Consider the following 15,384-nt stretch of genomic DNA (forward strand, 5'->3'; position numbering starts at 1 on the left):
TCCAGGAGACCACCATGATGCCTCCTCTTTCTTGAAAAGAAAGACGTTCTTTATAGACAAATAAATAATTAATTAACACCATTACTTACATTTTTTAATCTTCTAGATCTCACAAATATACCAAATCTAAATTTCAATAAACACTTTTGGGTATTAAACGAAAACAAACCTCGCCTGGAAAAACATTTTCATCATAGTTATTAACAATTTAACTAAATTAAACCCAACACTTGCTGTTTCTTTGCACAATGACCCTCGGTATAGTAATAGAGAGAATTTATTTTCACACAGTATTCGAAAAAATCAATTATCTTGTTTAAGTTAGAATTTCTTTAAGTGTTGAATTATCGATAACATTGTTTACCATTTTCCCAACAAACCGGCATCTCTCGTTCGTTCTCTTTGTTTCGCAAATAACTGTTAAATTAAAATTTCCCAAACAAAGAACAGCTGTCCAAATTCAAACAAAATATTTCCCTTGAATGCAGCTGTTGAACTTTTTTGCAAAACAATTGAAAAAAATGATTTAAATAAAAAATTTTAATCAAATAAAATTACACAAACAAATAAAAATGGCGACATGGACCAAAAATCAACCAAGTGGTGGTTCATCAAGACGTAAATGGAATTTGGATGGTAAGTTTTAGAAAACAATACAAAAACGTTTTCTTTAAAGTCTTCGAAAAACATAATCTTATGAAATACTTCTTAATTAGATCGCACCACTTTGAATAATTTAAAATATCATATAGCCTCGGAAGGCTGTTCAGAAGTACAATATGATTTGGCCAAACAATTATTGGATAAAAATATAGGTTCGTATTTTTCTTTGTTTTACCATAACCATCGAGATTTTGATTATAGCTTATTGATTTTTTGTTACTAATGTAGAACACAATGAAGAAAGTTCTGGTGAACAAGCGGTACATTGGCTATTGTGTGCTGCTCAACAGGGTCACGAGGAGGCGGCCAATTTATTGCAAAAGTGCTATGAAGAAGGTTGTGGCATTAGTGCAGAAAATGAGCACGAAGTGCGTTCTTGTTTATCCATGACACCGGGCGAAAGAGCTGCGCGCAAGGCGGCCCGTGAACTTTTTGCTTGTCTCTCGAATGGCGGTAAACATATATCACCGCGACAATTGGAACGTAAAATGCGCGAAATTTATAAAATGCAAAAGGCAAAAAGACAACCGGGTGACTCAACATCCACTTCAGAAGATGATATGGATGATGAAGACATGGGCCACCAACCTTTAGAGGATGGTAGTGCTGCTATACCTAATGGTTCCATAAATTTACATACCCATAGAACACAGGACAGGCGACGAAAGCAGCGAAGGAGTCATTTAAATATTCCCGAAAATTTTGCTGACAATGATCCTAATATTACCGAGGAGAATCTCGTTTCCGCTGCTGTAAATTATGCAGCTGGTCGCATGCCAGCTGTTAATGATGCTCTAACACTAACTGTACCACATCCTGCTACTTTGGATCATGTTCCTTGCTTCCATCGTTTGTTGTTTCATCCCATATTGTTCTTTACCCTAATGTATCATCGCCTGATTAATATGGTCTCCGATTTTCCTAAACGAGTACCACAAAGCGTACGTTTTGCGGTGTTGCTAACTCTCTACTGGCTGGTCTCCAGTGATAATCTAACCGTGCTACTGCCCATTGGCTTTTATTACCTATGCTGGATTGTAATGATTTGGTCCACCTGTAAAATGTTAAAAACTAAACATGATTTCATAGATTTTCGCATATGGTCTGGATTGTTTCTCAGATATGGGGACCACAATATAGAGGCAGATATATCTGAGAATCGTTTTTTGAAAAACAATATGAAGCCGTATTTGTATTTTTTCTGTGCTTTTATAGGCAATTTGTTGGTGTATCCCTTAATCTCCTCCGAATGGCTGCCGCATTCAGAACTTACCACTGTGGCAGGCATTTTTGTGTTTGTTTCTATGCTGGCGTTTATGTATTCGTCTCAACGTTTTCCCGACTGGATTGTTTTAGTATCGTTCGGTGTTAATGTACTGGCCAAATATCCCTACGAAATGGATGAAGTCGTCACCACTGGTTGGCGTTTTTTGGATCTTAAAGTTCCCACTTTTTGTTCGTTTGTCATTGGCAATGGCATAGAGTTTTGTTTGAATTGTCGCACTGCTTTATATTTGTTAATACCCATGTTTCTGGTGCATCTGGCTAAGAGATCTAATTGGCATGGCACTTACACTCATCTTATACCACATTGTGTTACACTTAGTTGGCTGCAATTATGCATAACAAGTGCTCAAAGTGCCACCATGTTTGGTGTGGTGAGAGCAACATTGGGTTTGGCAGGAATTTTACTATTTTTACCATTGTTTGGTTTGGTCTCATTGTTAATACCTGTATTTGTGGTCATTGAATGGCTGGGATTTACGGATCCCAATATACGCTTGGGTAGCACTGTGGTGGCTTCGTTACTGGCACTTTTGGGCTCCTGTTTTTTGGCTATAAATCGCACGACTCAGAAGTATATAACAGTAATTCAGGTGAGTTAATTTGTCTAAAAATAATACAATTCAGGATGAATGTTTTCTAATAGAAAGTATCTCTAGCTGCAGAGGGTAACTGCTCTTGTTACTGAAAATTTGCTTCAGCTTTTGAGAATATTTTCTCTCTAATATTTTCTTATAGAGAAATATCTTTAATGTTGAGGAAGATTTTCTTATAGTCACGTTTTTCTCTGCTGCTGGGAATATGATTGTCGTATAGAAAATTTACCTTACCTTCTGAAAAGAATATTTACTTGTAGAATATTTCTCTCTGATACTGACATTAAGGTTTTTTTACAGAAAACATTTTTTAAGAAAAATTTCTTTATGTATTTGAGTGGAGAATTTTCTTATAAAAAATGGTCTTAGTTACTGAGAGAAAGGTTGCCGGAATATAAACAACGTTTTTATTAAAATAAATCTTCATTTCCAGCTCTTTATCTGTGTCACCTTTGCTTGTGTTCTAACATTCCCCTACATGACCTCCAACTTTAAAGATACAACGCGCTTCAATACAATAATACCTGATCTTAAACATCAACCAGTAATCACTTCACTGCCGGTGGAAGAAAACCATATGCCACCACCACCCTCAGAATACTTGAGTTGGCAACGTTTCTATTCACATTGTGGACCACAGGCCTGGTGGAGGGATAACAATAAAATTAAAACTCAACTTAAGTGTGCCCATTTAGAAGGACAGGCTGTTGCCTGGGAAGGTGACGTAACCCAAGTACAAATAACTAGTGTTCACAATAAACCGGCCTGGTACATAAATAAATATCTTCCCGCATGGCTTAATCGCATGATTTCTTGTCTCTACGGTGAACGTTTGGAAACTTTATTTAAATGCCAGAAACCGCATGATCAATTGTGTCTTGATTATCAAAATATTTTAAAAAATGCCCACTTAGATCAACGCTGCTCGTTACACAAATGGAATACCTATGAATATGAGATTCGTGTTAAAATGTCTTCAGGTTTACTTGATAAACGACAGGAGGTTATCTTGCAGGCTCAACACAAATTTGGTAATTTTACTCGTCGTTTGGTAGAGGGTGATCGTGTGCATTTTTATGGTACTCTCAGCAATAGTCGTACGGTTTCTTGGCCTTCTCCCGAGAGATATGAGGAATATATATTGGGTTCGACTATGGCGCATATAAAATTGGCAGCCATTGAGTGTTTACAATGCCAGGATCGTGACAATAGTCCTGTTATATTGGATTCTCTCTTAAAATCACCTGTTGATGCTCGTATGCGTGATTTAATGCGCGGTATTAAATATTTACTAAACGTATTTTTAAGTCCTTTAATAACATTTAAATGAAATGTTTTCCTTAGTTATTATTTCTTAAGGTTGTTTTTTTTCTTTTTATTAATTTTCACTTTAATTTCTGAAATTAAAATTTAATTAAGTTTTTGTAGTTTAAACTGAGGTTATTTTTTTTTGTCTAATAGTTAGTAAAAACTTTACTCAAAAACCAACCCAACCAACATTAATATTGTAATTTATTAATAAATTAACAAAAATAAAATTAAAATGTATACATGTGTATAAATTGTATGTGTATGTAACTGAATAATAAACGAACAAATAAATTATTCAAATGTCTATCACTCTTATTATAATATTTACTCTTTAGCTCTCTTTTTCATATTCTCAGTTTTTCTAATCTGAAGAATGCCAAAAAAAAGAGTTAATTTGCTAATTTGTTATCTATTTTTTCAGACAAATAAATATTTTTTTTTGTATATTTTTTACAAAGTCATTGTTAATTCTCGGTACTTAAGTTCTATGTACATGCCCAGAGTCATTGTGTTATACATACATGTGCATGATCGTATATACATGTTGATTTGAATTTAATTAACGTTTAACCCATGTCAAATTTTATTTTATTTATTTCTGGTGTTTTCTATGATGAAATTACCAAGTGATAAAATTATCAGTTTAATTACATTACATTTATACGTCATAGAGATTAGGAGTCATTAAGGTGTGTTGTTATTGCAATAGGTTAGTTTATTTTGCATAAACGTATTATTGTGACTCAAAGGAACAAATTTCAGTAGAAAGGGGGGAAATCGAAGGAAAAAAGGAAAACATTTCAAGGGAAAAATTGATTATATCGAAAATAGTACATTTTCGAAAGTTCTAATAAAAAGGCTTCTTCCAGACTAGAGACTACTTTGAGAAAGATTTGTCAGTATATTTGAAGACGTGGAGCTCTACTTATTATTTGGTCAGTAATCAGCTACATGGGAGATATTTTTTTCAGAGTTTGAGAGAGATTCTTATATATTACAAAATATGATTTTCTGCAGCATCTTGTCCAACTTCCACCTAGCCATTTTTTGGACCAATATAGTAATTTTTTGATGGTCGATAACTTTAGCTTTGCTGTAATTTACATATTCCACCTTTCGCTCTTCTTTAGCTGCATTGGGATTAGGTATGATTGTTTCTTATGATATGAGAATTCAGAGCCGGAAGCCGGATTTTTTTGAAATTTAGCGAAATTTTTACAAATTTTATTTTACGAAAATGTTCTATAAAAAAAATTACGAATTTTTTCTATAAAAATATGTAAATGCGAAAATTTTTTATAAAAATTAATTTTATAAATTTTGCGAATATTTTCTATAAAAAAATCTTTCCAAAATTTTCTATAAAACAGAAAATTTGCTAAAACTTTCTGTAAAAAATTAATTTTGCGTAAATTTTCTATAAACAAATCAATAAAAACATAAGATTTTTGTAAAAAAAGAAAAATTTCTATAAAAAATGAATTTTTGCGAGAAATTTTTATAAAAAGTGAACTTTTTCGAAAATTTTTTATAAAAAAGAGAAATTTCAAGAAAATTTTGTATAAAAAACAAAAAAAAAAAAAATTCTATTTAAATGGAGATATTGCGCATTTTTTTTTTTGGAAATTTTATATAAAAAGAAAAAAATAGAGAAAACTTTCTATATAAAGAGAAATTTTGAGACAATTTTTTATAAAGAGATAAATTTTGCGAAAATTTTCAATAAAAAAAAGAAGTTTTGAGAAAATTTTCTATAAAAAAATCAATAAAAAGAGAACATTTTGCGAAAAAAATTTATAAAAAGTGAAATTTTTTTGGAAATTTTATATAAAAAGATAAATTTAGCGGAAACTTTCTATAAAAGTGAAATTTTGTAAACTTTTCATAAAAAATAAAAAATTTCAATAAAAAGTGAAATTTATTTAGAAATTTTATATAAAAGAGAAATTTAGCGGAAACTTTCTATGAAAGTGAAATTTTGCGACAATTTTTTATAAAAAGTAAAATTATGAAAAATTTCTTTATAAAAATATTTTGCGAAATTTTTCAATAAAAACAAAAATTTTGCATATTTTCTAGAAATAGGGAAATTTTGCGAAAATTTTCTAATAATTTTCTATAAAAAATTGTGAAATTTTTTTTTTGAAAATTTTATATAAAAAGAGAAATTTAGCGGAAATTTTCTATAAAAGTCAAATTTTGCGACATTTTTTTATAAAAGGTAAAATTTTGCAAAATTAAAAAAAAAATATTTTGCTAAAATTTTCGATAAAAAGAAAATGTTCCGAAAAATTTTTATTAAAAAAAGAAGTTTTGCGAAAATTTTCTATAAAAACAAAAATTTTGCAATTTCTATAAAAAGGGAAATTTTCAAATTTTTAAAAAAATTTTTTGGAAATTTTAGGGGAAACTTTCTATTAAAATGAAATTTTGCGACAATTTTTAATAAAAAGTAAAATTTTGCAAAATTTTTATAAAAAGAAATATGCAAAAATTTTCTATAGAGAGAGAAATTGTGCGAAAATTTTCAATAAAAAAATAAGTTTTGCGAAAATTTTCTATAAATAGCTAAATTTTCAAAATTTTTCATTAAAAAGTGTAGATTTGCAAACTTTTCTATAAAAAAAAGAAAAAATTTTTTATGAAAAAAAAAATTCGCGAAAAAATTTCTATAAAAAGTGAAATTTTGTGAAAATTCTTATATAAACAGAAATGTTCTAAAAAAATTCCAAAAATTTTTATAAATAAGAAAAAATTTCAATAAAAAGTGAAATTTTGAAAAAGTTTCTACAAAGAGAGAAACTTTTTTGTTTCTCTAAAAAAATTCGAAAATTTCGAAAAAATTTTTATAAAAAGTGAATATTTTCGAAAAATGTTTAAACAATTTCAAAGTTTTCTTTAAAGAGATAATTTTTTCTTTATTTTATATAAAATATGATAAATTTTCTAAAAAAGAAACATCTCTATCAAATGTACTTAAGCGAACCAACACTACCCCTTATGGGTTAAAAAAGCACTAAACAACAACTACCACAACAAAAAAATAATTAATACTATATTGGTCTAAAAATTTACAAGTCATACAATAAAATGACTTAAAATGTTAGACTGTAGCAACAAAAACAACAATTAAATTAGAAATAACAACAACAAGTACTTAAAATTAGACACAGTGAAAAAAACTACTGAAATAGAGAAAAATAACTACAACCACCACAATCAAGAAAAAATGTGACTAATTACAAAAGATAAAATAAGAAAATGAAATAAAAAATACATATTCCATAATTAAGAATAAATACTTCAACTACATTTAGAAGCCTAAACAGAAATAAAATACAGATAAATATAGGTGTTTTTTCAAATAACTGTAATTGTTCATTTTATTTTTTTTTTGCATTTGATTTATTAGGTTTGTTTTGTTTGCTATTTAATTTTAAAATAAAATTTAAAAATACAATTAAGCAACTTTGTTTAAATTAAATTCTAAGGAAAAAATCAAAAATGGAAAGTAGTAGTGACAATATTTTTGTTACAAGAATAAAGAATAGTTTATCAAAAAATATAACAATTACTAAGAGTACCGTTAATATATAATATAATTAAAAAAATTGTTTAAGAGATGAGTTCAGAGAACCATACTCAGGATGAAAAGCCTTGGGAAAAGCATTCATTCTCTTTTCTTTCCGATGACAAATCTCTTAAAAATGTTCACAAATTGTTTACGTTTTGTTTTCCCATAAAAATGCAACATAGACAGTTTTTCATTTTGTTTAATTTTGATTTAAAAGTTTTGAACTATTTGTATATATTTTTTATATAAATAAAAAAAGAAGAAAACCCAAAAGATCTTGTTTTGTCCCATTCACTAGCAGAGAGCAATTCACTCTCTTGCTGTGGAATCTTGAGGCAATTTTGAGGCCTGTAGAATGTAACCCTTGGCAGTGAGTACCCCACGACAGCGTACATGAATTTGATAGCGCAATGACCAATCTACCGTGTAATGGGGTATGATGAAATTCTCGTCGTTTATAAGAATCTCTGGATCACCATGAGTCAGCAGTTGTATGTCATGTTGAGTGCAGAATTCCTTAAGCTCTGGTGGCACCACACAACAATTAGCTAAATTTATTTGATTAATAGTAGGAGGCACTCTAGCGTTTTTATGCAGCTCTGTCAAAGCATCACAGTCCAAATCGGCAATGCCCAATTGGCAAATTTGTTTCTTTTCATTGAATTCTTCTAAGACTTGCCACAACTCCTTAAGTACATCCAAACTTTTCTCATTGCGTTTGCTCCACTTCAAGTCACCCGTATACGAAACAGCACTGGTCACATCCGGAGTCTCGGGCAAAACCTTAGATGCCGTTTCCAAAGGGTGATAGGCTAGCACCAAGTTGTCCACATGTTCCACTTGCAAAATATGCATTAAAGCATTGACAGCCTCCTCTACACCCTGTTTAGAGGATTTGTTTAGAAACAATTTCACACCAATACTTATTTCATTGCGAGCATATTCTTTGATTCTCTCTTGTAGCTCTCGATTGGCTCTTAGCACTTGAGCTTCAGTTTCGTGACATACCACTTGTGTCTCGCCACAACCACCTGGCGCCGCTGCCTGCTCGTTGGCGTTTTGTGTTTCAGCCGCCTTCTGACATTCTGTGCATAGTTTCAATGAATCCAATAGTTCTTCATTGGATTTTCTCAACGGTGTAGCACTGTCCACATTTAGTATGTTGCCCGTGCTGATAATTACCTTTTCCAATTTGGTGTTCTTCGCAATTTCACTCAACATGTTTGCGTTTTTTCAATTTTCTTTCAACTGCAATATCGAGTTTATCACTTTACTATTTATATATGTGTACTTTTGTTTGTCTTAAATTAGTTTTATGAATTTTTTTGTTATAATAAAAAACTAAGGAAAATTAAGATAAAGGAACGTGCTGCAGAGACCTGCGCCGATCGGCTCACAGCCGACTAAGCCGAGCCGCCGAATAAATTTAGAAGCCGCCGCCGCCGAAAATTTTTTCGGCTGATATCGGCTTAAATTGAGCCGCCGATTCCTATATGCATATTAATACTATATGTATTAAAATTAAACAAATTAAAAATTATTACCATTTTATATTGTTTAAGCCCCCTTCACACGAGCACACAAGTAATATGATCTGTCAAAATTTTGTGTAGAAGAGAACGGATAGGATCGTCTAAACGCAATATGTAATGAAACCATCACACATTGAGAGAAAATACGGATGGAAAATGTGACAGTCATATGGCTCTCTTCATTTTTTGAAATGATTAAAAAAACAAGCAAATCGCATTAGATCAGGGATGTATTTTTATGTAAACACATACAAAAAAAATGAAACAGCTGTTTCCATCTTACTTTGTTATTGTTTTATACCAATCGTTTAAACACAAAAAATATAAATCATACGACTTTTATTCTCTTTTTTGTCATATGGATGGAATTTCAATTTACTTTTTCATTAGACTTTTCGTATGTAAAATGTGATCGTCTGAAGGGCCCTTTACTGAAAATTTAAAATATTTAAAAAACGTTATTTTTATATATGGCTCGAGGCATTACTCGAATTTCGTGTTTTTGAACTGAGTACTACAAATTATGCATTCCAATTCTTTATAAAAATACGTACATATGTATATCTGTTTACAAAAAAAAAACTAAAAATAAAACTCATGCTTTTAGATATTGTATTTATTTTAAATGCAAATGAGAAAAATTTATATGTTTAAAATTTGTTAAAAAAAACATTCTTTCGTTTTTCTCGAAAAGACGTTTTTTGAATTATGTTAGTATTGTGAGCATTATTTTTGATTGGCCTGATATTTTCCTTTCCATATCACAAAACTAAAAGAATTTCAATAATGTCTGTTTTTATTAATCGGATACGTGAATACTAAAAACGTTTATTTTTAAATTTTATACAATATGGAAAATTTTATTCGGCTCACAGCCGACTTAAAGCCGCCGCCGAAACTTTTCTACATAAGCCGCCGCCGCCGTCAAATTTGCTCGGCGCAGGTCTCTGACGTGCTGTTCTCAGCTTGTTCAACTTTCGATACTCATTCACAAAAAAACGAAAATGAAAACACACACACCAGAGCCCTGCGCCGACAAATATTAACGGCGGCGGCGACTGACACTAAATATGTCGGCGGCGGCTTAAAATCGACTGTAAGCCGGCTAAGTTTTCAACTACGTTTAGTTTTTAATTTTTCAACGATTTTAAATAAAAACGGAATCCGAGAGATAAAAAGTGGGATTTTGGAAGCAAATATATTGTTTATAACAACAAAACAGAGCAAACTCAAAAGTTGCATGAGAAATTATGCAGGGATGAATAAAAAATTCTTAAAAATTAAAAACAAATCCTTTCTCCAAGTTTTACTAGGATCTGCCGATATTTAACCCTATCTTCCATATAAAACATCTTGCAGAAAATCAGTTTCTAAAAAATTTTGCATTAAGAAAATGATCAATAACGTGAAAACAAAGATATTTTATTTGTTTATTTACTAGCTATACCCAGTGTGCTGTGCTACCCTAAAAGCAATATAAATAAGAAACCTACTTAACAATTTTGATGATTCTAACTACAATGGTTTTCCAGATATACAATTTGTTACATATGGGAGATTCCACGCAAATTATTGCAATTTCGCCAATTATTCCGAACGTTAATTAAGATTTTAATTTAATCTATGATGAAATTTGAATAATCTAATAGTTTCCAGATATACAAAATTTTGTATTTAATTCATATGGGAAGTGCCAAGCCCCCCATTGAAAGTCCGCCCGTTATTCTCTAAATGTTCTTCAGTAAAATTTGAAGATTCTAGCTCTAATAGTTTCTCAGATATACGAATTTTTCTATTTAATTCATATGGGAGCTCCAAGCCCCCCAGATGAAAGTCCGCCCTTTTTTCTCCAAAATGTTCAGATGAATATTAAAGTTGTTCGTGCAAAATTTGAAGAATTTAGTTATATTAGTTTCCCAGATAAACGAATTTTTGTATTTAATTCATATGGGAGGTTCCGCTCCCCTCATTGGTAGTCCCCCAGTTTATTACCCAAAATGTTTACATGGATGTTAAAGTTCTTCCAGAACAACATCATTTAAAGGGATCACAAAGAGATTGAAAAATATTCCAAAAGTTTCACTTTGAAAACATTATTAGAATGTATGAAAACTCGCAACTCTAAAGGAAGACTATTCCTATTTTAGTGGTATTTTATGATTAAAATAAGTAAGAAGTAAGAGTTATATTCCGCAAATCATATGTCGTAAAAAAGCAAATTTCGGAAGTGGTCCGATCATTAGATTAATAAGAACGTCACCGTGATTTTCGGATTAGGGACTTAAGTGTGGAATTGGATCAATAATATACAGTGTCTCTCATAAGTATTCGAATTTATGTAAACTATTAAAAGAAACCAAATTTAACAATATATTTTGTGTGGAAAATAAAGAAATTAATTTGTTATATTGTCTAGATAGTCCTTAGTTTTGATATCACGCCCCTTAAAAATTGGAAACTTTACATTTACTTAAATTAGTTGTGCTTTTTTAAAAAAAGTCCATGAAACTACTTCACAAAAGTATGCGAATTTTTCCTGTATTTCATATTTGATCATATTATACGATACACAAATTTTAGAATCGCATGGTTTTATGCTTAATATGGTTTTAAGGGGTTACTATCAACCGCATGGATATATTTTTGACCCATTTGGTCCACAATTTTGGGGGATTTGTACCCTCTTTTCATGTAATATCATTAAAATGGCGATTTTTGGCTATATTTGTAATGTTTTCACCCTTTTTCCAGAAATAAAACCAAAATTTAATATTGGAATTTAATAGAACCCATAGGGTATCTAAAAATAATATTTTTTGTTATAAGGATCTGTACTTAAACGTTCCAAGATGTATTTTTGGTATCGTTTTTCAGTTTCTAATTGAATTATCTGGATCATAAGTCCCTTTTCGTACCTCTAGGGACGATATTTTTCGACAAAGTTGTCTAGTGTATATTCATGTACATATTGGCACTAATGTATTTTAAATTTTCAATATATTATAGCGGTATACAACCCCAAAACATGCCTTAACAAAACGTCATCCTATATAGTAGATTTCAGTTTTTACTACTCGTAACTTTCACGCTTATGTTGCCCGTTACAATAACACTGTAAGTCCTAAATTTTGGTTTTAATTTGATCATAGTAAATAATATTTAAACACATATCAACATTTTTGATGTGATCATAATGATATCGTGCCATGCAGCATGGAGGCCATTGGTATATAAAAATAATGATTTTACTATTTTGAATGGTGTTTCTTCGAGGCATGTTTTGGAGTTGTACACTTCCACAACACATTGAAAACTTAAAATGTATAAAAGCTGATATCTAAAAGAATATATACCAGAAAACTTTCCCCGAAAATAGTTGATCCTAGTATTATAAAAATGGATTTAAGTTCCAATATATTGAATTAGCGAAAGAAGAATGATCCGAATAATTTATCTTGGAACGTTTAAATACAGATTCTTGTAACAAAAGATATTATTTTTAGATACCCCAAAGGGTCTTTTAAGTCCCAATATCAAATTTCTGTTTTATCTCTGGAAAAAAGGAGAAAAATTTACAATTATGGCCAAAAATCGCCATTTTAATGATATTACATGAAAAGAGGGTACAAATTCCGCAAAATTGTGGACCAAATGGGCCAAAAATATATCCTTTCCGTGGATAGTAACCCCTTAAAACAATATTACGCATAAAAACCATTCGATTCTAAAATTTGTGTTGCGTATAATATGATCAAATATGAAATACAGGAAAAATTCGTATACTTTTGTGAGGCAATTTCATGGACTTTTTTTAAAAAAACACAATTAATTTAAATCAATGCAAATTTTTCAAGTTTTAAAAAGCGTGATATCAAACATAAGGACTATCTAGACAATATAACAAATTAATTTATTTATTTTGCACACAAAATATATTATTAAATTTGGTTTCTTTTTATAGTTTACCCAAATTCGAATAATTATGAGAGACACTGTATATAATTTAAAGTATTTTTTTTTTTTAATTTTACCATAATTCTATCATAATGATAACTTTTGGAATGATGTATTAGCTATAAACTGATTTTCTGTAAGAGGGTTATATTGGCGGACCGATCCTCATAATTTTATTTTTCATAAATGTGGGTTTCGGTTCCTAAAAATGTTTATTTCGTCGACATCGACATTTGAAAGCCATTTATGTGCGTTTAAGTCATTTTCTGAAGAAGATTTCATTACATATTTTCGTTCCAACAAAAATTGTTTTATTATGATATTATTAAGTACGTAGAAAACGTTAAAATTAATTATTGAAGGGGGCAGGGTCAACTATGGCCTATAGAGATTTCGATTGATATCGAGCCCTTTTTGCAAAATGGACGTAAGCGAGATAAATTTTCGTTCAATTAGGATACTGCGTGTTTAATTTTATGTTTATATATTCAATATTTTAGAAAATTCAAAAAGTACCAGTTAAAGAACGAAAAATTACCAGAAATACTCCAGTTTAAATTTTCATTCACTCAAGTCCCTGATTGCTTAGTTTTATGTTTTTAGGTTCATTATAAAAGAAAATCCAAATAGTACAAGTTGAAGAACGAAAAAGTACCAAAAAGTCCCGTTTTATATGTTCTCACTTACTCCATGTTCAATATTATAGAAAATTCAAAAAATACCTTTTGAAGCACGAAAAAGTACCAAAAAGTTCCCTTTTATATGTTATTACTTAATCCGGGCTGTACATTCCTAAATTCATGTTTCTAGGTTCAATATTATAAAAAATTCAAAAAGTACCAGTCGAAGAACGAAAAATAGAAAACTCAAAAAGTACCTTTTGAAGAACGAAAAAGTACCAAAAAGTCCACTTTTTGGTACTTTTTCGGTCCACTTAGATTCTCAAGTGCTTAATTACATGTTTCTAAGTTCTAAGTCAAAAAAGTACCAGTTGCAACATCGTATTGGGAGCCCGTTATTATGTATTCATATGTATAAGTTAATAAACCAAAAACAATGTTTTATAAAAAAGTACCATAAATAGGTACAATTTTCACCCCTTAAACGTCCGAATATCCAAAAAGTACTAAATTTATATTTTTATTTGTTCGTCAAGTTATGAAGGATTCAAAAATATTTTTTGAATGTTCTCTGGTTTAAAAGATACATGGGGTGCAAAAGAAGTACCAAATTACAGTTTCTACCCGTTAATTCCCCAAAGGCGCCGAATTTGAAAAAAGTACCAGACACCTGCCCGCTTATTTTTTAAATGAACGACGATAAGCTTTAAACTGTTTTTGTATCTTTTATAGTTTAGGAGATATGAGGTTACCGAATTTACCCGTTTTTACCATTTTTAACCCCCTAATCATTCGAATTTCCAAAAATCCCGTCTAAGTGGATCTATTTGGTGGGAGACCAACCTCTTGTCTAAATTTCAGCTCTTTAGCTAAAACCGTTTAGGCTCTACGATGATGAATCAGTCAGTCAGTCAGTAACGTTAGAATTTTATATATGTACTAGCTATACCCAGTGTGCTTCGCTACCCTCATCGTAATGAATAAAATAAATATCATTATGTATTGTAAATGTATATATATCTGCAATACCAAAAATTCCCCTTTTAGAGAACTCTTTAAGTTCGATTTTATGATTCTAGTCTCAATATTACAGAAAATTAAAAAAAAAAAAAACAGCTGAAGAACGAAAAAGTACCAGACAGTGCCTTTTTATATATTTTCATTAAATCAGAATGACGCACAGTGGTATAGGAAAAAAAAAGAGGGAAATAATTCGGTAACTTCTAAACGGTTAATCCGATTTTAATGAAATTTGGTATTCACAAAGAGGAGGTGTTGTCGAGTTTAGGTTTTGAATTTGGACCTTATAGGCCAACCAGGGGCCCGGCGGGGGGTCCTCAAATTAGGACACCTCGGCTATGTTAAATTTTTAAAACGATCCTATTTCTTCCTTTGAGTTCCGATTTAAAAAAAATTTCGTATATAGAATCTCCTCATCGAGAACTATAAAAAATGTCGTCGTAGCAGTAAATTATCTCTTATAGTTTAGGAGATATTCGCATTTGAAAATTAAAATTTTAAAATTTTTACCGTCCTTACTTTAGTTTTTTTGATAATAGCGGGTCCAAATATTCCCGATTTTCGCCATTTTTTTTTTATTTGCTTAACAACAAGTTTATATATCAAGCAGTGAAAAAATTATGTAAAAATCATGACTGAGTCCAAAGTTATAGGCATTTTAATTTAAAAAATAAAAAAAGGCGATTTTTTGTAATTTTTTTGGGAAAAAAGTATCTTTTTCTTTTTAAGTTATCTAAAAAGTTTCTAAGAAGATGTATATAGAATTTATACTTTTTGGAAAGCTGACTTTACATAAAGTACGATAAATGAAACAAAACCTAAAAAAAAAA

At 30.4% G+C, this 15,384-nt stretch overlaps 2 protein-coding genes across 2 annotated transcripts; one reads left to right on the plus strand and one right to left on the minus strand.

The window, feature by feature from the left end:
- Positions 1-372: 372 nt before the first annotated feature.
- On the plus strand, positions 373-4,149 carry LOC119609846 (wolframin). Its single transcript, XM_037964831.1, has 4 exons — positions 373-636; positions 717-815; positions 892-2,540; positions 2,977-4,149. The coding sequence occupies exons 1-4, from the start codon at positions 573-575 to the stop codon at positions 3,871-3,873; spliced, it is 2,709 nt and encodes a 902-aa protein (XP_037820759.1). The 5' UTR covers positions 373-572; the 3' UTR covers positions 3,874-4,149.
- Positions 4,150-7,203: 3,054 nt separating this feature from the next.
- LOC119609847 (glutamate--cysteine ligase regulatory subunit) lies at positions 7,204-9,980 on the minus strand. The gene is made up of 2 exons (XM_037964832.1): positions 9,919-9,980; positions 7,204-8,800 (listed from the first exon to the last, which is right to left on the minus strand). Exon 2 carries the CDS (start codon positions 8,647-8,649, stop codon positions 7,738-7,740), a length of 912 nt encoding a protein of 303 aa, XP_037820760.1. The 5' UTR covers positions 8,650-8,800; positions 9,919-9,980; the 3' UTR covers positions 7,204-7,737.
- Between the last annotated feature and the right edge of the window lie 5,404 nt (positions 9,981-15,384).

Source organism: Lucilia sericata, unplaced genomic scaffold (genome assembly GCF_015586225.1).
Source record: "Lucilia sericata isolate MDLA Ls3-8-SP2 unplaced genomic scaffold, ASM1558622v1 Contig001067F_arrow, whole genome shotgun sequence".
NCBI lineage: Eukaryota > Metazoa > Arthropoda > Insecta > Diptera > Calliphoridae > Lucilia > Lucilia sericata.

Excerpts from the sequence above, each read along its gene's own strand:
- LOC119609847 (XM_037964832.1), bottom strand. The coding sequence starts at position 8,649 with ATGTTGAGTGAAATTGCGAAGAACACCAAATTGGAAAAGGTAATTATC.
- LOC119609846 (XM_037964831.1), top strand. The coding sequence starts at position 573 with ATGGCGACATGGACCAAAAATCAACCAAGTGGTGGTTCATCAAGACGT. Across the intron at positions 637-716 it reads ACGTAAATGGAATTTGGATG|ATCGCACCACTTTGAATAAT; the intron begins GTAAGTTTTAGA and ends CTTCTTAATTAG. Across the intron at positions 2,541-2,976 it reads AGTATATAACAGTAATTCAG|CTCTTTATCTGTGTCACCTT; the intron begins GTGAGTTAATTT and ends CTTCATTTCCAG.